The sequence below is a fragment of the Sitodiplosis mosellana genome, unplaced genomic scaffold (genome assembly GCF_009176505.1).
Source record: "Sitodiplosis mosellana isolate CC-2019 unplaced genomic scaffold, AAFC_SMos_1.0 Smas_scaffold_14, whole genome shotgun sequence".
Lineage (NCBI taxonomy): Eukaryota > Metazoa > Arthropoda > Insecta > Diptera > Cecidomyiidae > Sitodiplosis > Sitodiplosis mosellana.
In genome coordinates, this window is record NW_022595256.1 from 351,562 (window position 1) to 371,819 (window position 20,258).

The following is a 20,258-nucleotide window of genomic DNA, read 5'->3' on the forward strand; positions in this document are numbered from 1 at the left end:
TGGAAATCAAGGGTTTTTGTTTTGCATTTTGCAATTTTGCCTCTATAAATATAAAATCTTCAATTTAAACATTAACTCCACTATACGTAACGTACATCGAAGCCCTTCTCTATCTCTCTTATTGAATGGTCCGGTTCTGCTCCATTCCCCGCTATCTCTTTTGAATTTGACAACTTGAGATTTGTGCTTGGTGGCAGCACTGGTAAGTGTATAGCGACGATGCCGATGATTTGACATTTGTATTTAATTACAAATAGACTCTCACTGTGTACGAAGCATTTGTGTTTTATGAGAATATACGTGGATTATTGCAAATAAATACTCACAAATCCGCTTGTGTTTATGCGTAGAAAACGATTGCATTAGGTACAGTGGACAAAATTATGTGGAAAATAATCTTTTTTTCTATCAATATCGAAGTAGTTGCTTAAAAAATACATTAAATTTATTGTAAAAAAAAGTTGGGTTATGTCAATTGGAGTTTGTTTAGAAGTGTTTTCATAAATTTACGCCGATTCTCATGAAATACCCATTGTATTAGCTAATTAGAGAATTGAAATGTGAACTTTATCTTCCATTTTCATCGATAGGCAATGAATATTCCTCCGGGCAACGTTCAACCCATGCCAATGGGCAGTGGTTTTCCCGTTCCGGTGTTTAGTATGCCGCCGCCCGGTTTTCCACCGCCAGCAACATGTGAATGGTCGGAGCATAAATCACCAGATGGTCGCACTTACTATTATAACAGTATCACAAAACAGAGTGCTTGGGAAAAACCGGACGAACTAAAGACGAACGCCGAAAAACTACTATCCTCATGTTCATGGAAAGAGTACTGCTCGGAAAATGGTAAAGTCTACTACTATCATGTGACAACAAAAGAATCGCGCTGGGACATTCCAACGGAACTCGAAGAAATTAAAAAAAAAATCGTCGAAGATGAGTGAGTATGCATGAGAAGAAGAAAAACACATTGCGTTGGTTCATATTTGACCATATTTTCATTGAATTTATTAATAGGCGAGCTGCCAATGCGGCAAGAGCAATGGCTGCTTTAACGTCGTCAACTATGTCAGGTGTTTTCCCTCCAATCGCCGCGGCAATGCCATTGATTCCACCAATGACAACGGTGCCACCAGCGATTCTACAAACTAAAGGTAGATTTTCATTCAAAGTGTTCTTGATTTTCAAGTATGGTGAAAATTTCAACCTATGGTGATTAAAAACGCTCTTTCATTACAGTCAATACATCCAACACGAGTTCACCAGCTGAGAATGGAATCGATTCCAATGAAAATTCATCGTCTGCAATGGATCAAGCCATGGCAGCCACTCTAGCGGCTATTGAAATTCCTGAATCGCAAGATAAAAATGGTATTCAATTCACACCGTTTCATTCATTAACTTGTGCTAATCTCCATGAATCACCATTTCAGACAATGATGCCGATGCAAATAAATCGATTCCCAGTCCGGAACAGGCAAAAGTTGAATTTAAAGATAAAAAAGAAGCAATCGAAGCGTTTAAAGAATTGCTTAGGGAAAAGAATATACCATCAAATTCGACGTGGGATAATTGCATGAAAATTATTTCCAAAGATCCACAATATGTCAATTTTAAAAATTTAAACGAACGAAAACAAGCATTTAACTCGTACAAAGCACAAAAACTCAAAGACGAACGTGAAGAGCAACGTTTACGTGCGAAAAAAGCAAAAGAAGATTTAGAGAAATTCCTCATGAGTTGCGATAAAATTTCATCGACCACCAAATACTATAAATGTGACGAAATGTTTGCCAATCAAAAGATTTGGTCGAATGTTCCGGATCAGGATCGTCGTGACATTTACGAGGATTGTATGTTTAATTTAGCGAAGCGGGAGAAAGAAGAAGCGCGTGTGATGAAAAAGCGAAATATGCGAGTTCTATCGGAAGTGCTTGAGTCAATGAATTCAATCACGTACCAAACGACTTGGTCCGAAGCACAAGTGATGCTGTTGGAAAATGCGGCATTTAAAAATGATGTCAATCTGCTTGGCATGGACAAAGAGGATGCCTTGATTGTTTTTGAGGAGCACATTAGAACACACGAGCGCGAAGAAATTGAAGAAAAGGATCGTGAGAAGAAGCGAATCAAGCGGTTACAGCGCAAAAATCGTGATGCATTTTTGGCATTACTCGATTCATTGCATGAAGAGGGCAAACTGACGTCAATGTCATTGTGGGTAGAATTATATCCACTCATTTCGGCCGACCTTCGGTTCTCAGCCATGCTCGGCCAGCCAGGATCAACGCCATTAGATTTATTCAAATTTTATGTAGAAAATCTCAAAGCTCGATTCCATGATGAGAAGAAAATTATTAAAGAAATCCTAAAAGAGGCCGATTTTGCGGTCAAGGCTGATACCTCATTCGAACGGTTCGCAACGATTGTGTGTGAGGACAAACGATCCGCAACATTGGATGCAGGCAACGTTAAACTCACGTACAACTCAATGCTGGAGAAAGCGGAAGCAATTCAGAAGGAACGTTTGCGCGAGGAAACGAAACGATTGCGTAAACTGGAGAATGAACTTAAGCAAATGTGGCTTGATGCCGGTCTTACGTCCGAATCGAGCTGGGAAGTGGCCAAAAAAGTCGTTGTCAACACCGAAGTATATGATACATATGCGAAGGAAGCATCGGCTGAAAAACTGTGGGAGGACTTTATACGCGAAAGTGAGGATTCTTGTACGCATCATCATTCGCGGTCAAGGAAATCGAAGAAAAATAAAAAGCATAAAAAACGGTCTCGATCCAGCTCGAAATCGGTAGGTTATCAATAGTTCACCATTGAATGGTTGATGTTCGCATTGAAATTTCATACGGGATACTTGATTCTAATTCGTTGTTTCATACTTTTTGTTTAGGCTTCCGAACTGTCTGAAGTGGAGTACGAAAAGGTGAAAAAATCAAAACGATCAAGGTCACGTTCGGTAAGTGATTTGATAATGATGGAAAAAAGTGTTCAATTGAATCCTAAAATTCATGCTTTTGCATGTTACAGAGGTCTACCAGCACGATAAGTTCGTCCAGCGAAAAGAGAAAGAAGTCCAAAAAGAAGAAGCATCGCAAGCACTCTCGATCGGTAAATTGAACAAATCTGAACCACTTCCACTGGATTGTTTTCAAAAAAAATTAATGTTTTTTTTCCTCACTCAACAGGTATCATATGAGTCGCCATCGAACGTGCAATCGGCGGATAAGCTATCGCCAATGCTTGAACCGTTGTCACCGGCAACGCCGACCACGCCCGAAAAGAAGAAAAAAAAGAAGGATAAAAAGAGAAAGGACAAAGAGCGCATTAGACGATCGGTCAGTGGTACACCGCCGCCAATATCTACATCAAATCGAGATGGTAAAGCGTGAAATGAGTGAGAAAGAAAAAAAAATTCAGGAAAGTTCTAATCCGTGTATCCCCGTATCATAGATTCACCGTTGACCAAAAACACAGACGACCAAGCGCTTAGCGAATCTGAATTGGAATCACGACGAGCTGCTCTGCTGGCTCAACTTAATATGCAAATGGATGAATAGCAAAAAATTTGATGAATTGTTTTTTTTATCCATTGTATATCGACATACTGCTAAGAGTTGATGGTTTAAATTCGCGATATTTTTTAACAAATTTTTCATAATTCCAAACAACAACAATTTTTGCTTAGGGAACCGTATCGCTTACCAACATTAGTCAAAATAAAAATCACACTTAAGAAGAAAAAAAAGAAAGGAAAAGAAACACAACCACATTTTTTTGACTCTTTCAGTACATTTTTTTTTATTTGGCGTCTTCAACAAGTAGCTTAAACAAATTATTGAGAAAAAAAAGGTACGACAATTCGGCTTCTCAAAACATTGTTTTCTTATAAATTTCTTTGTTTCTAAGAAGAACAATAAATGACTTATAACAAGTGATGATAATTTCATATATCTTTCTCTCATTCTTATTTCTCTGGTCTCCTGCCATTTTGATCGTGCTCCAGTTTCATTACATTCTTTTTTGGAGACTAAATTTTCTTCTACATATTTATTTTGTTAAAAAAATATATCAAAAAAATCATCAAAACAACATTTGTTCGATGTTTTCATTCCAATTCTCATTCAAACGTATACATATATATATGATCGTTTTTCTTAATCGCTTTATTGTTTCCGACAAACATTCAAATTAAAAAAAAAATACAAAAAAAATTGACACAAAAACTATAAATTTTCTTTTGATGATTTGTTAATTGGTGGATAGATGTGAGTGTGTGCATTGAGATTTGCATGCGTATTAGTGTTGGTGCAAGAAGTTTGTTCAGTCGATATTGTTTGTGCGTGATGGTGCCGCAAATGTGCACCCATTTAGATTTGGTTAACGCGTCTCACACGTAAGCCAGTCGGCTTTTGTTTTCCTTTAGCCCGATTTTGCGGTGTCTTTGGTGAAGCAATACTTTTGTACTTTTGAATGCTAGAATTAAAAGAATGGTGCATGGGTGAGATAAAAAGAGAAGTGGTGAGCATGTTATTTTCTAATTTGTAAGCATTAATTTTCACTGAAAATGATCACAGTCTATGCTGGCCGATGTACTACTGCTGATTGGCCAAACGAATATCTCTTTGTAAAGCGATTAAGAATCTCTTCAACTAGACTCCTATCAACGATACTTCTTGCTTTATGCAAATTGTACGTGAATTATTCAACTTTATGAGATAATATTGTGCCAGCAGTATTGTGTATGGGTTAGTAACTAAAACGGGCAAAGGCTTAATTAATGCTGAAGCTAACTTACATTTCCGCATTAATGGCCGCGAGTTCTTTTCTCCAAAGATCGCGGAAATCAATGCTAAAATTCGCCCATAACTCGAAAAACTGGCTTGGCGTGCATTCATCGATGGTACCCGTTTTTGGAATGTGCTTGAAGTAGTCCAACATTTCTCGAAAGATGACCTTGCATGTTTTCAGCTGCTGGAATTGGTAATCAATTTTATTGGTAGCAATTTGCACAAATTCCTCGGAAATATTTTTGAACGGCTGGATATTTTGATCGGTTGATGCATCAATAACCACATTCATTTTTTGTTTGATGTCTGCAATACAAAAAAATACAGTGTAATTGAAAAAAAAACAAACATAATTGACTAAATTGAACAAAAATTTGCTCGATTTCATGGTAATTCATGAATGAAATTCGTTATTCATATCCATAATTCATACCTTCAATATTTCTGCGAAGCTGTTCAATTTGCTCGTTCAAATACTCGAAATCAACGATCGAAGCGCTTTTCACATCGTCTGCATCGGGCACTGGAAAGATAATCTCCTTCGGTTTCAGTCCGCTTTGCCTCCGTTTGCTAATAAACGTTTTCACAATGAAGTGTAACAATGTGATTTTCTTGTCTTTGGATTTGACATCTTTCAACTTGTTGAGCACATCCAGTCCAAAGCCATCCGCCTGGCCTCTATACCTATTACCACCGTTCATGAAATTGCCCAGCGTTAAAATGATTGCGAACAAATCGTTGAGATGGTCGTTCTCCACGAGGAATTCACACAGATTTGTGATTGTTTTGATCTTTTGTTCGACTTGAGCGTTTGCCTCCTCAAACTCATTGCGGAATATGATACAAGCGATTCGTTCGGGTGCACATGATATTTCGGAAAATTTCAACAGAAAATTTTCCGGTCCATCTAACGGAATGTTTGACGGAGCATTTTTTAATGCTTCTTTGATCGCTTTCAATTCATCGGCCGTTGCTTGGTGCTCAAGCATTTGCTGCAATAAATCGAGGCCAATATTTGATAAATCCCAGTTGTAGATCGCTCTCTGAATCACTTGTGGATCGATTCGATGTCGATACAAGCTTTGGGAGAAAATTCCAACACTTTGCGAACGTTTATGGTCCAGCACTTTGATCACCGTTTTCTTGGGCAGTTTGGTCACTTCACGCGGTCTCTTTGGTGTTGCTTGGCGGGCAAACAATTCCGTGAAATCTTCTGCATTTTCCAAAATGGTCTCATCAATCTTTTGCCAGAGTTTTTCTCGTTTCTTCGTCGTTGACATGTCAACTTTCGGTTTCACGTTTTCTTCCTCTTCGTCATCTTTTGGTATTAGGATACGTGTCCAGAATAAGTTGATCATTGGCTTTGGTGGGTGTTTGGCGGCTTTTCGCAGAGCTATTTCAATGAAAAATTGGGGAAATGTAAATGAATGATGAAGTTAAGTGACCAAATAGATTCTTATTCAACGTACTGTCACTTTTGAACCACATATTTCCGGTTGGTAGGGGCAATGGTGGTGGACCTGGGATTCCGTTCATGGGAGGCGGTGGAGGTACACAAAACGATGATGCACTAGATAAAATGGTTGTAGACGGCGCTGCAACACTTAGGTTGTTCGGATGTGATGTGGTTGGTGTGTCCGGGGCAATTGGTTTGTCAATCGTGATGTCAATCGTTGTCTTGGTTGGTTGTTCATTGAATATGAAGGGCGATGGTGGAGGTGGAGGCGGCGGTGGTGGTGGTGATGGAGTTGCTGCAATGATCTTTATCGGTTCGGGTGCTTTCTCCTTCTTATGAGTTGACTCCACTACATCTTCAGTTTGCGTAGATATTTCGACATAGACTTTCTTCAACATATTATCACAGTCGCTTTTAAGTTCAACGTTTTCCAAACGATCGGCACAATCAACTTTCGATAGAACATCCCGAACAGGTTCCACATGATTCTTGTTCACGTGCTCGGCATCTGAACTGATTGACTCGATTCCGTTTTGTTGTGCATTGGTTTCAGCAGCCAATTCGCGTGACAGCAATTTGGTTTTTAAAGAGGCAAACGACTCCTCCTGTCCATTGGAAGTCAATGTTAGTGTACTCATATTCAGTGTACCTATGTTTTGGCATTCAATGATTTCCGAATCAATTGGATGCAAATTTCGTACACATTCTTTCTTTGGTTCATTTTGTTGTTGTCGAGATAATTCGATGTGCGTCCATTGGTACATTTCGTTCGGCTGAAAAATAATCACACAGTTGATTCAAGTAATACCATTCATTTGATGAAATTTATTGGAAGAGTCGAATATATGGAGAGTTACAGTTGGAGAGAGACTTACACAAAACACATTCTTATTCTTTTCATCAAGGTCAACTATTTGTTTCAAAACACCGGCAGCTATCAAATGCGTACAAACTCCCGAAATAAGCAATTCAACCGTATTCAAATCGATTTCACTTAATTCCAGAGACTTGGCTATCGAGCTGCTCACCCATTTCACAAACAATTGACCTGTTTTAGGGGAAAAAAAAGAAAAAAATTGGCATTATTACTTTATGCGATGGGAATTAATTCAATTTTAACAAAAATGAGATACAAAATACGAATTTCCTCAGTATGCAAGATCAAGGCTATATTCGGTCATACACAGAATTGATTGACTTTGATTTCGAACATTTCATCATTTCGATACAGAAATATTCACTAAATGAATTTGACTCAGTCATAACCATTCAAAGCCATTTCTAATTTAGGCTCAGAATTATTTGATTATTAATCAAGCAATGAAAATACAACGCATAAAACCATTGAAAATGATTTATCTATAAATATGGAGCATTTGTAATGAAATTAATTAAGCCAATAAAGTTTGAGAAATGTGGTCTCCTTTCAGTCTGCTTCGTGTTCATAGTTGTATTTTTAGTGCAATATTATCACGCTAATCCACCTAAATGTTAAATAAGTCAATTCTTTGGCAGTGAAAAGATCAAGTAACAAAGACTAAGTGAGATTTCATCAAAACGAATTCCGCCGCAATCAAAATATTTATCATTTATACGTCTGATCTTATCATATAAACAAAAATTTTGAAAAAAGATAAATATTTGCTTCGCATTCCATCAAGTCCATTTTGATTGCACACAAAAGCTTTTTACAAAACATTTGTCACTCAGTCAGCTCTGACAAACAATGTTCACTGATTACCTGACTACAAACCAGCCTACAAATGTACATATAATTTTTTTTTTCATTTTTGTTTGAGCTTAATTTGATTTTGTGATTCGAGCACGGAAAAAGATACGGTTCAGAAGAACGACAGCGTTTCGACAATGACAACAACAACAATAACGAAAAAAAACATGAGCATTCTTCACGATACGCAGAGTAAATGTTTCTTCCTCCAATGCAATTGTACAAAGAAATAATGATACCAAATTTATACGTTTTTTTCTCTTCTCTCTCTCCCTCTCTCTCTCTTCGAGGGAACGTTTCACTTGATTTAATCGGTTTATTCACTGCATCGTCATTTCAACTGAATATCAGAACAACACATCGCAAATCATGTTTTTTTTTCTTCGTTTCTTTTTTTTGCGTACGGAATTCGTTTCCTTCATCATGTATATGTAGTCGATGCGATTTTCGAATGGCAACAGAATAAACAGTTATAAATATTTCTTTTGCTGCACGTGTGTTTGTTTATATTTCGTTCATTAATTATTTTGTCACATCGATGTTCTTTTATTTGGACTGATATTTTGGCTTGGATTTTATGTTTATTTTTTTTCTGCTGCTTGACTCAGCTGTTACTCGTTAATCGGGTGATAAACAAATAGCCGTTATTCGATTCTTCATTCAATTATTATCGCGCGAAGCGATGTTTCCAATCGCATTTCATCGTAAAACATATATGGCTTCGGTATGATTAAGCCCACAAATTCATAAATTGAAATTCTTCGGCAATAGTTAATTGCTGCCGATATTACCGATGACTTTATTTGTTTAGCCTTTAACGTCACTTTCACATCGAATATCGAAATAGCTTCGTCATGTTTTGGTTTGATTGAATCTTGCATCTATACAGTGCAAAAATTGTTTTCGCTTTGTTTTTATTTTGTTCGAATATTTCAAGGAGAAATTTCCACCCATGACGATTAACATGATAAATCATTCATACAATCTAAGTAGATTCTAAATGGATTCAGTTCAATGTCTCCCCCTTTCTCGTTCGCCTGACTGCGTCTCCGCATCGCTGGGAGACACAATGAATTCCCTCTGTGAATGTGCATTCGTTGCTGGTTTGGCTGGTATGTGAGATGGCCCGCGCGCGCATTTCACTTGCATTCAATTTCGTCGACTTTGAATGCAAAATAGAGTTTAGTGCCCGGAAAAATTACTCACTGGAAACAAAAATATCATGTAAGTGTCTATTGTATACGCTCACACATATATGCATGTATTCGTATGAGTGCTAAACAAACACAGGATGTACCCGTGACGCCTGACAAATTTGACTAGGTTTCGTTTGCATTCACTAGAACACACAATACATACACGGTATGAGCGGTTGGTTCGACAACAAAAAAAAATTCAAAGTCAAATGCTATGAATTTTCAACACTAAGTTACCAGCTTTTTCCGGACTAGTGATTCCATGATTGCTATGTTTTATTTTGGAATGAAGTTAAAAACAAATCCAATCCATAAAAAAGCCTATTCTGTGCTTCAGATAATAACGATGGCTAGAATTCAGTCATAAAACATAGGTAAATGTTTTATTCAATTTAAGACTGAATCTCTTCCAGGTAACACGATGGAACCAATCTGATTTTGACGAGTTTGATTCGAAGCTACCTCATAAACATATGGCTTTTTTAATGCGTTTGTTTCTATTCATTACTCGTCATAATAGTTTTGTTATGGTTCTTTAAATTTGTTATTGGTTACATGCGTTTTCACGGTAAGATTTTCCTTAAATACAGCTCATGAGCACTTCGATTGTGTCGTCTTTGATCCGATCTTACATTGTTAAGAGTCGTAATTATATCACCTTCTTCGGTAAACAAGACAAGATGGCATGGCAACCAAATTGATCGACATCAATACTAATAACAAACACAGAAGTTGAATCATTAATGTGAACTCACCTTTAAATTGCTCATAGGCACTAAAATGTAATTTTTCTGGTACAAATGAAGGGCGTGCTGTTTTTTCTGTTGCACAGTCCGCATTTTTCATTTGATCGAGCGTAAATGAAATGACTTTTTTCAGCACACTTCCGTCCTCTGGCGCTGGCATTGTCACTGGATTTGTTGAGTTTGATTGATGCTGGCCTTTCGTACGAATCGGTGCGATTGCTGTAACATTCGATCCAAATACAACTGTTTGATTGCCATAGTGGTTCCCATTCGGTGTTCGTACGTTATTGTTGTTTATGCAACGATCTTTTGGCGTTGCATCAATTACTGTCAAAGATAGAGCCCAAAGAAAAATCACGATGATGTTAATTGGGTCGAAAAAAATTTAAATTTTACTTATCTATTCGAAATCGGGTTCAAATTGAATCGTTCAGTTTGGGTTATGTGAAAGATCAATTTGAAAATAAGCATTTTTGGTTTGATGGGGAAAAAAATTTACTGACAACTCAAACTTACCGTGGAACTCGGGCACTTTTGGCGTTAGATCATGCAGTTCCACCTTTTTGATGCGGGCCACATTGAAAATACCATGATCGTAGACATCCTTTGTGATCAGCGGTGTGGAGGTCATCATTTGTGAATTATTTCGATATTCGGCCGGTTGCACAGACATCTCCATAAATGTCTTCAAGCAATTACCATCGAATAGGCCGGCCTTACATGTGCAGGTGTGTTCCGGTTTCTTGGCTTGATCACCGCGTATATTGATTTGTGATGCTCGCACAATTGATAAATGTTGCAATTTCGGTAGCCTACTGAGAAATTCACTGCTAGCTTGCCTCAGTGGTCGCAACCGTTGACGAACCGATCGTGTTGCTTCCAACAGACGAGCCGATGCTCCGATACACGTTTCATACACTGAATTTTTTGTGCTATTGGTGACCGTCTCATTAAGATCATCCGAATCGGTGGCAAATGAGTAAAAATCCACCGCTGTTGAGTCGGCAAACGTATCGGATGTTAGACTGCTTCGTGGTGTCAAATAGGTGGTTATATTCGACTTAGGCGGTGTGACTGACAGACTCGATCGCTGTGAAGCCGTTGATGAGCATGAATTTAAAATTGGCGTTATACATGTCGAGTCTGAAAAACCGAAACACACGAAAAAAAAAATAAACAAACAATTATATCATTCCATCCATTTCCTATGCCACTATTGTGTTCGCGACGAAAGCGATAACAAAGAAATGAAGATTTATTGTTGTGTTGTGCTGAGTTGCGTTGTGTTGAATTGTGTGCATGGTAATGCAAAATGTTGAAGCAAACGAAACCCATTAATTAAAACCTATAGCGAAATGCGGCAGAAGAGGATACACAAACAGTGCGAAGCAAAGCAAGGCAAAACAAACAAACACCAGAGACAAAAATCACAAAAGTTCACTATGTTAATTAATTGGGGCGCGAATGCGCAACGACGGCACTGGTTTTGACGCTATTTATATATTGCGAAAAGCATCACCAAAATAATTCAGATCATCGCTTTCCCACATAAAAATTCCATGATTGCTGTTCGAAAGCACCTTTTGTTCACACACGCACGCACGCACGCATTTTTTTTTCTTCTCTCTCCCTCAATGTGAGTTCAATGTTAAGGAATTTCTCGATCGATTTGTAACCAACGAATAGCGGTTTTACTTTTTGAATGATTCGATCGTGTCACTCATTAATTCAATTTTCGATTTATTTGCATCAGCGCGCAATTATCCCGAATAATGAATAAACAAATGACGGACAAACATAAATAATTGTCCGACATGTTCGAATTAATGGCACACAAATTAGACAGATGGCAATAACCTTTCGGTGAATATTTTATTGATACACATGAGAGAAGAAAAAAACGGTTTCAGCATCGAAACCAGTAAAAAATCATTCATTCACTTCACATTGAACAACGATAACAACAACAAAAACACACACCAGTTCCGTATTTCCAGATATATCAATCACATCCATCATATATTCATTCGGAACGTGAAAAATTGAATGCCCGACACAAAAAAAATGCGGTGAAGCGAATGGTTTTGATCAGCGCACACGAATTAAAAACAAGTCCAGTTCAACAAACGGTGTGTGTAGAAACCAACCAAAAAAAAGTGGCCATTTACAAATCTGTAAGTCGATGTGTGGAATAATTACCCGAAAAGTAAAAGCAACCAGTTGATTGCACTGTTTCGTTGTTTATCGTTGTGCTTATTTCTATTTTCACGCTCTATCTTTTGTTTCACTCTTTAGAAAATCGAAATTTTTGTTTTTATGCGCACGCTATCAGAGATGAAAGGTATGGTCATCAAAAATGATATACACACAGAAATTAAGATACGAACAAAAAACACGCACAGTTAAATCAAAAAGCGTAGTAGACATTCACTAAGAACAGTTCGGAATGGAATTCGTCATATGCTTTGTCATGCACAACACCAGCAACAGCAACAGCAGTAGTAATAGCAACCCATGAAACACAAGCATGAATGAGAATGAACATGTACATGAATAGAATTTTGTCGCTGCAAAATCGTGCAAATACACGAGATAATATGACTTAGTCACCTATGTCAAATAAACACGATCCATTTGCTGGTCCCTTTTTGTGTGTGAAACGGATTAAAATATTCCTTTTGAAAATACGTTACTAACGTTGCAGTCTAAGATTAACTCTTATCACTTAAATACACAGTCAATAGCAATTTACTGTGAGTGATCGGCTGATGAACTTTTCACACTATGTTTTCTTCCCTTCTTATCAACTTCTAAATTTACTCCGAACTAAAGTCTCTGACTTTTTCGTCGTTCGTCTCAAGAAAAAAAAACTTTTTCCGATTTAAATAATTCAATGCAAATTCAACGGCTTTTCTTTCTTCTTCTTCACTGGGCCACTTTTTTTCTCTCTCTCTCTCTCGCTGAGTCGTTAAAATCATATAGTCGTAAGTCAATGTTGTAGAGCGCGCACATGTAATGTGATGTTATGTCGACGAGGTTCAAACGTTGACTGAGTGAACAAGAAATAACACGTTCACCAAACTATTGCCGACATACACACAGAGCAGCAGCAGCAGCGGCAACAGTCAGACTCTCAACTCAGCCCGTCAGTAGTAGCAAGTCAGTGTAAAATCACACACTGAATCACAATTACAGAAATGAAATGAAACAGGCGAATACACCAAATCAAAACACAAAAACAAAACAGTACACAGTGTGAGCGCTTGTCGAACAATCATCATTAACAAGTGACCGAGGGAGATGAGACTTGTTGTTGGATTCACAGGCCAGGCCATGATTTCAAATGAGAGGAAAATCGAATAATAAAGGAATCACATTATGATATAAAGGTTCAATCGCATCTCTCATTCTCTCATACAAACTGACGAAAATACAGCAAAATGTGCCTGCTGCCTTTGTGGTAAAACTCGTTTAGATATGAGCGCGGTTTATGCACTGTTGATAATTCCGTGATGCGGAACGTTTTGAATTCGGAATGCATTTTATTTTCTTCTTTAAACCATTTTTTTTCTTCTGTATGAAGACATTTTATTAATACCATATGATGGCTTTGTAATTGTGTATGGAAAGGTGAATTCATTCTTTCTTCTTCGCCTTCTGATAAACTGATACAGCCAAAATTAGCGTTACTTGAACCTGTTACAGCTGGCCGGGTTCTGGTTTAGTTTTTGCCATCTCTCAGGGGAAATTGCAATTCAGTTTCAGTTTGTGTCTTCCGTGGTGTTTTGTGCTGGCGATGCGTATGCCAACGTTCTAATTTCAAAGAGATCATGTGCACACACAAAACGATTAGATGAGTTAATTCGGGGGAATGCTGCACGGTTGTTTAAGCAGAAAATCGAGAATCGGAAATTCCGGAGAAAAAGCATATTAATTTCATGAATTTGAACAATGAACAGTTTTATTTCAGTTTCGATTTGTTCATTTTAGAGGCGAAGACACACTACAGTTCATCACTTTATCAACTCATAAAATGGCTGGTGAATGTATTTTCTGTCATCACGGCATTGTGTTTTCGTTTCTTCGCCTGTTTCGTATTTGCTGCGGCTCGTTATTGTATTCAAATATGTGAGCGCAAACTAAATTTGCCTATGACTTTTCGTTGCTTCGCTCACTAAATGTTATTATCTTGTTTCAGTTGTTTTTTAATGAATTGTGTGTGTGCTTCATTCTATTGGCTTTGGTGCGGCTGATTTTTTTTTTCATACGATACGGTTTCTTTTGAAAATGCTTTTTTTCCTTCTTTCTAACCAAATATGCGCTACAATCAACCTCACGATGTTCTGTTGTGTGTTAAATGCGTTCGTTGATGATGAGAACCAAAACGTTGATCACAATAGGCAAAGTGCCAGATAATAGGGTTAAACATATTCTATGGTATTTGTCTGTTCACTTATTTATCATCGAATACCGATATACCGCGCCATGTGCGCGCGCGTTCTTCGTTCCATACACACCATACCAATATTATGATGCGTTGCACGCTATGCGGTACATTTTACCATGCCATAAACGAATCACGCTTGTTCGGTTTGCACGTTATTGTTGTTGTATCCCGGTTGTCGTGCACTTGAAAATTGAATATGGAGAGAGAAAAAAAGAATCACATGAACGCAGCAACACGGTGGCAAGAACGACAGGCCGGTGTATACAATCACATACCGGCTTTTTTGATTTGTGTTCATGCTGCTTGCATTTAATGTGTGATACATACATAAAAAAAGTGGTTGAAGACTAATGCGAAGACTATGCACAAACCCGATACTGTTTTGTGATAAAACTGGGAAAAATTACCAACGTTGCAATGAAGAAGGAAAAAAAAGCCGGAATTCGTATAAGTTATGCTGCGTGAGAGATGTGAATTTCGAAATAGAATTAGAGAGAAATGTAGAAATGAAAACAGAAAAATACTAATGATGGAATCCTCATTCGCTTTTGCTTGGATTGCTTTGTTTCCGATACAAATAGAAAAACGTCTATCGCGCATCATCGTCGTCGTTGTGTTTCGTTCGCATGATTTGCGGGAAGTTTTGCGATACATATTTTTCTTATGAGTAAATAATTGCTTGGCTCCAGCCACCTTTTGCAAGCCTACTGCCAATCGCTAGCATACACTGCTGTGTGTGGTGTTGCAATCATGTATGTTTTTGTCGCACATTTGATTGTTCTCTATGCGATTTCCAGATTGCTTTTTTTTCGTTTCGTTTTGCATGCGCAATGTTTTTTATTCACACTGCTTTCTTCTATGCTACTCGGTTATTGAACGCCTATGAACTGTTTAATGTCTTGAGTAAATTGTTATTAAATTTTAATCACTCAATCCTTATACACATTGTTTCTTTTACTCTCTCATTCGTCTTCTCAAGGCTTTGCCACTTTGTATGTGTTGAAGCATTTATTGAACGTTGAAAATTAATCAATAATTTCATGATGATGGGCGCATTGAACTAGGTCAGCGTTATGTTTTATTTTACGACTAGCACAACATTTTTCATTTTGTTTCCGAACGGAAGGAGACATGCAATTGACATCGAACGAAAAACCGATAGCTTACCTAAATCATTGACATTTTTCGATGGTGTCACGGATCCAAGATGTTCGTTTGGTGTCCGATCGTCATTTGGTTCACGGATGAATAATGGACTCGAATATGAGCGTTGAATGGCTTGATCTTTCATCATACGCGCCATTTCAATAGATAATTCAATGTCGTGTTAAATTCAATACTTATTTTCTACATATGATTTTGTTTTACAAACACAAAGTTTCACATACAAAAAAAAACTACACAGAATGAAAGGTGACATGAACAATACGGTTTTCACTTTTTGGACTTTCTTCGATTCAGCGCATTATCTTTTCCTTTTCTTATTCTAAATCAATTTCACATTGTTCAAATCCTATGGATTTTTTGATGGCTTATTTACTCTCTTTCACAACGTAGTTATCACAATATACAAAATTAAAAATAAAATCATTTAATACACTAAGACGGACGAGCGAAACATTTAAAATAGATGAGTGCTAATTTCTAACTGAAACAAACACGAACATTTATCATTGTGCTGGTCAGCACTTGTGTTCAACAGGCACAGACAAACCGATATTGCCGAAACGCAACGAGTGCTGTGACAGTTAGTTTACATGAACTGTGTGTTCATTTTACTCTTTCAAACCAATCAAACGGCGGTAAGGATTTTGGTTGACGCTCTCTTGATTTATGTTACGTTCCGTGTAAGTTGATGCGATGTTTATGTATTGATATGGCGCATGACATTACCACCTAGTTTGCTTTGTACACAGACCATTTTCACTGCAGTGGTATTCGTTAATGGTCGAATTTCAAATTGCCGATAGTTTTCGATGACTTTTGTATTGAGATAATGTTCGACGCTACGAAATGAACCATTTCGTTTGATGTTAGCTAGGCTCATTGAAATTGATGAGATGAGACGATTTAAAGGAAATTACGAAAAAAAATTTGTTTCTGTAAATTATTGCGAATAAAATCATAGAAGATATTCCAAGTTGATAATTTTACCTTCTGATTTCCATCTTTGTAATGAAGTCAAAACAGGCACCGGTCCAAGAAAATGCGTGAAAGCATAAGACGAATTTTCAATGTATCGCACAGAGCTGATATACGTATATCGCTTTCAGCTGGAACTATTTTTGTATTCATGGCTACTGGATATTTTATGAGTTTCTTTTTTTCCATTCTTCGAGTAAAACAAATGAATGATGCATATAGAAATAGAAGACAGTGTATTTTTTATTCTTGTTTTCGGTTTAATCGAATAAAAATATTCAATTCATCATATTTGTTGGTGGTTGAAACCATCTCCTTATGAGTAAGGTTCTGGGAATTGGAATGTAACTTCACGGCCGGTCAATTTCTTGTAGATTGAAGTGAATGTATCGACCTGTAGGAGAACACAAATAAAGAAGCATAGAATGCGTTGGTAAATTTATCAAAACCTAATTAGAGTTGTTAAAATTATTTCGTGTCCAGTAAAATGGACTACAATCAAACACACCTGAAGGATTTTAAGGAACTTTATAACATGTTGAACAGAAAAGAACAGCATTTTGCATTGAAACAGTAATTATTTTTTTCGTTTTTCAGCACACACATTTTCGATTTTTTATATTTTCAGTCAATTATTGAAGGAAAAAACTTCGGGATTGATTGTTTCCATCTCCTCCCCGTCCTCTGCCACCAGTGTTGTCGACGTTCCTAATTCAGAATAATCCATACAACGTGATATTCCGAATGTTTCCTACTAATTTCAACCCGGCTTTTGCTTACCACAATAATCGCAACTATTTTTGATAAGTTTTGAATTGAGTTAATGTTTGATTGCTCGAAATGAACAGTTTTTTCGGCGTTTTTCTCAAAAGGTCAATTAAGCGCATTGAAGTTGATGAAATATTTCAATAGAAATCACTGAAAATATAAATTTGTTTCTTACCACAAACATTGTCAATTATTGCGAATAAAATCATACAAAATATTTTATGTTGATAATTTTACCTTCCAATTTCCATCTTTGTTATGAAGTTCAGAATGCGTATCAGTTCACAGAATGAATGATCGACCATTTCGACAAGAAAACACGTGAAAGCATAAGACGATCTTTGAACGTAACACACAGAGCTGTTATACTTACTATTGCTATCAGCTGGAACTATTTTTGTATTCATGGCTACTGATTGTCTGATGTAGGAGCTATTCAAATGATTTTTTTGTTCATTTTTTGAGTAGAACGAATAAGTGACGTATACAAAAATAAAAGACAGTGTGTTTTTTCATTGTTGTTTTCGGTTTAATCGAATAAAAATATTCAATGCATTATTTTTTGCTGGTGGTTGCAACCATCTCCTTATAAGTAAGGTTCTGGGAATTCGAATGTAACTTCACGGCCGGTCAATTTCTTGTAGATTGAAGTGAATGTATCGACCTACAAGGAAATAAAAAGAAACAAGCACAAAATGCATTAGTAATTTTATCAAAACTTGATTGGATGTCTTAATTCAGAGTTGGTTGGAATAGATTGTTTCCATCTCGTATATCTGATAGTTTCATTTTGAGTAGAAAAAACAGTAAAGTTTTAAATGGATTGTTTTACTTTATGCCAAATATTTAGACACTCATTGATCTGGGAATTGATCATATGAGCAACACGATGGCAATAATTCAAATCGTTCGACCAATTGCAATTATCTATCCACGTTAGAAATGGGTGGAATATTTTTTTAAACTTTTATCAAAGGATTTTCAACTAAATCTTATTGTTCACAACACGTTGCTGCCACTGCTACATCGATCGATCGATTGAACTGGTGTAAAACACTGAATTTATCCGGAATAATGTGTCCTCTTGTAATATCCCACGGATTCGGTGAAATCGAATCAATGTGTAAAGCTTAAGAGGCACTTCAATTTATGCCAAATATTTAGACACTCATTGATTTGGGAATTAATCATACGAGCAACACGATGGCAATTGGAGTCGATGTGGACAGACGGACCAGAATCTATATTTACCTTGTGTTCAATTGTGGTTTGTTGGTTTTTGTCCAGATGAACCTTGATCAATTGCGAGCCGTCCAACTTGACACGGATGCGTTTTCCAACGATTTCAGCTGGGAAAACCAAGTCCTCCAAGATGGCATCGAAGACAGCGGTCAATGTTCGGGAACGTGGACGCTTTTGCTTCAATGGATTGCGAGTGTTACGTTGGGGTTTTGGTAAGATTTTACGTTCGGCAACGAACACAACATGCTTGCCGGAGAATTTCTTTTCCAATTCACGAACAAGACGGGTTTGGATCTTTTGGAAGGCCTTTTGTTTCGGCACTGGAACATAGATGATGATAGCCTGGAAAGAAAATCGGTTCATTAAAAAAATCCGCCAAGTTAAAAACCTTTTAATACATTCGAAAATGTGTTTCAAAATCATTTCTCTTCGTTCGTTACGGTTTCGAATCATATCATTTCTACTTGGCTTTATGTCAACAATGCAAACGGATTTGCACGAGTCAATTTCGCTTTGACCACTTTACAAACACAGACGATTTTTTTAATTCACAAAATTATCACCATTTATATATCCATTTAGTAATTGAATTTACATTAAATGGTAAATAGGAAAATGGTATTCGCTCTATCGCACTTGAGTTGTTCGTTGAAATTTGTGTTTTTAGTTTAACTTCACCGATACACGAGATCAAATGCGAAATTTGAGGTTATTGTCACTATCAACACATTGGTTTGGTTGAACTGAACTAAACACATTTCCGAATGGATTTCATTTGTTATTCACAACTTTGCACACTTGCGATGCGTTTCGCTTACCTTTTTGGTGGCAAATTCCAATTCACGAGCACGTGTGATGTGCAGGTCGCGCAATTGTGGTTTCAATTCGGAGTTCAACTCCAATTCAAGCAAAGCTTGGCTGACGGTTTTTTCGAACTCATCAGGCTCAGCGCCTCCCGCTTTAATGATTTTTGATGCTACCATCTGGGGAAAAAAGAGAAAATTTCCAAAATGTTACTCATTTTATTTCATAAAAACACTTTCACATTCAAATCGAGTTCATGTTTTTGTTAGAAAAGGTAATCCAATCAGGAGTCATTATGGACCATACGAAACACGAAACAATCATCACACGCCAAAGAAGTACAGTTCATTTGCACAACGAAATTTAATCACAAAACATCATGGAAATTTTAGGGCATCGATACAAAAATCAATGCTTTTATTATAGAAATGGCCCTTAGAAATATTTCTTTGACGATATTTGATCACTGTTTCAGTAATTTCACGGATTTTTTCGAAAAAATCTCAAGCACTACAAAGAATCGTGTCATACCTTGCTGAATTTGCCTAGAAGAAAAGATGGATAATACGTCGGACGTCATCCACTGAAACAAAATTCATACGTACGGTTTGACAAGCCGCTAACGTGTACGTAATACGTAACACAAAACTTACCGGTTGACGTTAGGGCTCGTTCTCATGCGTGTGCGGTGAGTCATTTTGAAAGGAAAATTATTCAATTTCACAATTGATTGCATTTATTTTTAATATTTAAGAATATTTTTACCATGATTACAGTATTATCAAAAAAATTAGACGAATTACACAAAAATTCCGCACGAAAAAAAACCGTTTCACACTTGATATGTGAATGATTTTGCTAAAAGAGCGAATTCTGTCTGTGAACAAGACCTACAGTACACTCATTCGTTGGTTCGTTCAACT

The 20,258-nt window shown here is 37.0% G+C and overlaps 3 protein-coding genes across 5 annotated transcripts; 1 reads left to right on the forward strand and 2 right to left on the reverse strand.

Annotated features, from left to right (window-relative positions):
- The first annotated feature begins 224 nt into the window (after positions 1 to 224).
- On the forward strand, positions 225 to 3,966 carry LOC129567989 (pre-mRNA-processing factor 40 homolog A). The gene is made up of 9 exons (XM_055445459.1): positions 225 to 366; positions 591 to 943; positions 1,021 to 1,157; positions 1,243 to 1,374; positions 1,437 to 2,809; positions 2,909 to 2,974; positions 3,046 to 3,126; positions 3,204 to 3,396; positions 3,469 to 3,966. Exons 2-9 carry the CDS (start codon positions 594 to 596, stop codon positions 3,573 to 3,575), a joined length of 2,439 nt encoding a protein of 812 aa, XP_055301434.1. The 5' UTR covers positions 225 to 366; positions 591 to 593; the 3' UTR covers positions 3,576 to 3,966.
- Positions 3,788 to 16,416, reverse strand: LOC129567988 (protein cappuccino). 3 transcript variants are annotated; one of them, XM_055445455.1, is made up of 8 exons: positions 15,547 to 16,416; positions 10,449 to 11,075; positions 9,942 to 10,259; positions 7,137 to 7,309; positions 6,275 to 7,034; positions 5,239 to 6,198; positions 4,814 to 5,111; positions 3,788 to 4,491 (listed from the first exon to the last, which is right to left on the reverse strand). In XM_055445455.1, exons 1-8 carry the CDS (start codon positions 15,680 to 15,682, stop codon positions 4,386 to 4,388), a joined length of 3,378 nt encoding a protein of 1,125 aa, XP_055301430.1. In that variant the 5' UTR covers positions 15,683 to 16,416; the 3' UTR covers positions 3,788 to 4,385. The 3 variants fall into 3 exon arrangements, with proteins under 3 accessions (XP_055301430.1, XP_055301432.1, XP_055301433.1); XM_055445457.1 differs by lacking the exon at positions 15,547 to 16,416 and adding an exon at positions 12,543 to 12,989; XM_055445458.1 differs by lacking the exon at positions 15,547 to 16,416 and adding an exon at positions 12,132 to 12,355.
- Positions 16,417 to 17,796: 1,380 nt separating this feature from the next.
- LOC129567990 (40S ribosomal protein S7) lies at positions 17,797 to 19,984 on the reverse strand. The gene is made up of 4 exons (XM_055445460.1): positions 19,867 to 19,984; positions 19,350 to 19,514; positions 18,541 to 18,873; positions 17,797 to 17,953 (listed from the first exon to the last, which is right to left on the reverse strand). Exons 2-4 carry the CDS (start codon positions 19,512 to 19,514, stop codon positions 17,876 to 17,878), a joined length of 576 nt encoding a protein of 191 aa, XP_055301435.1. The 5' UTR covers positions 19,867 to 19,984; the 3' UTR covers positions 17,797 to 17,875.
- Between the last annotated feature and the right edge of the window lie 274 nt (positions 19,985 to 20,258).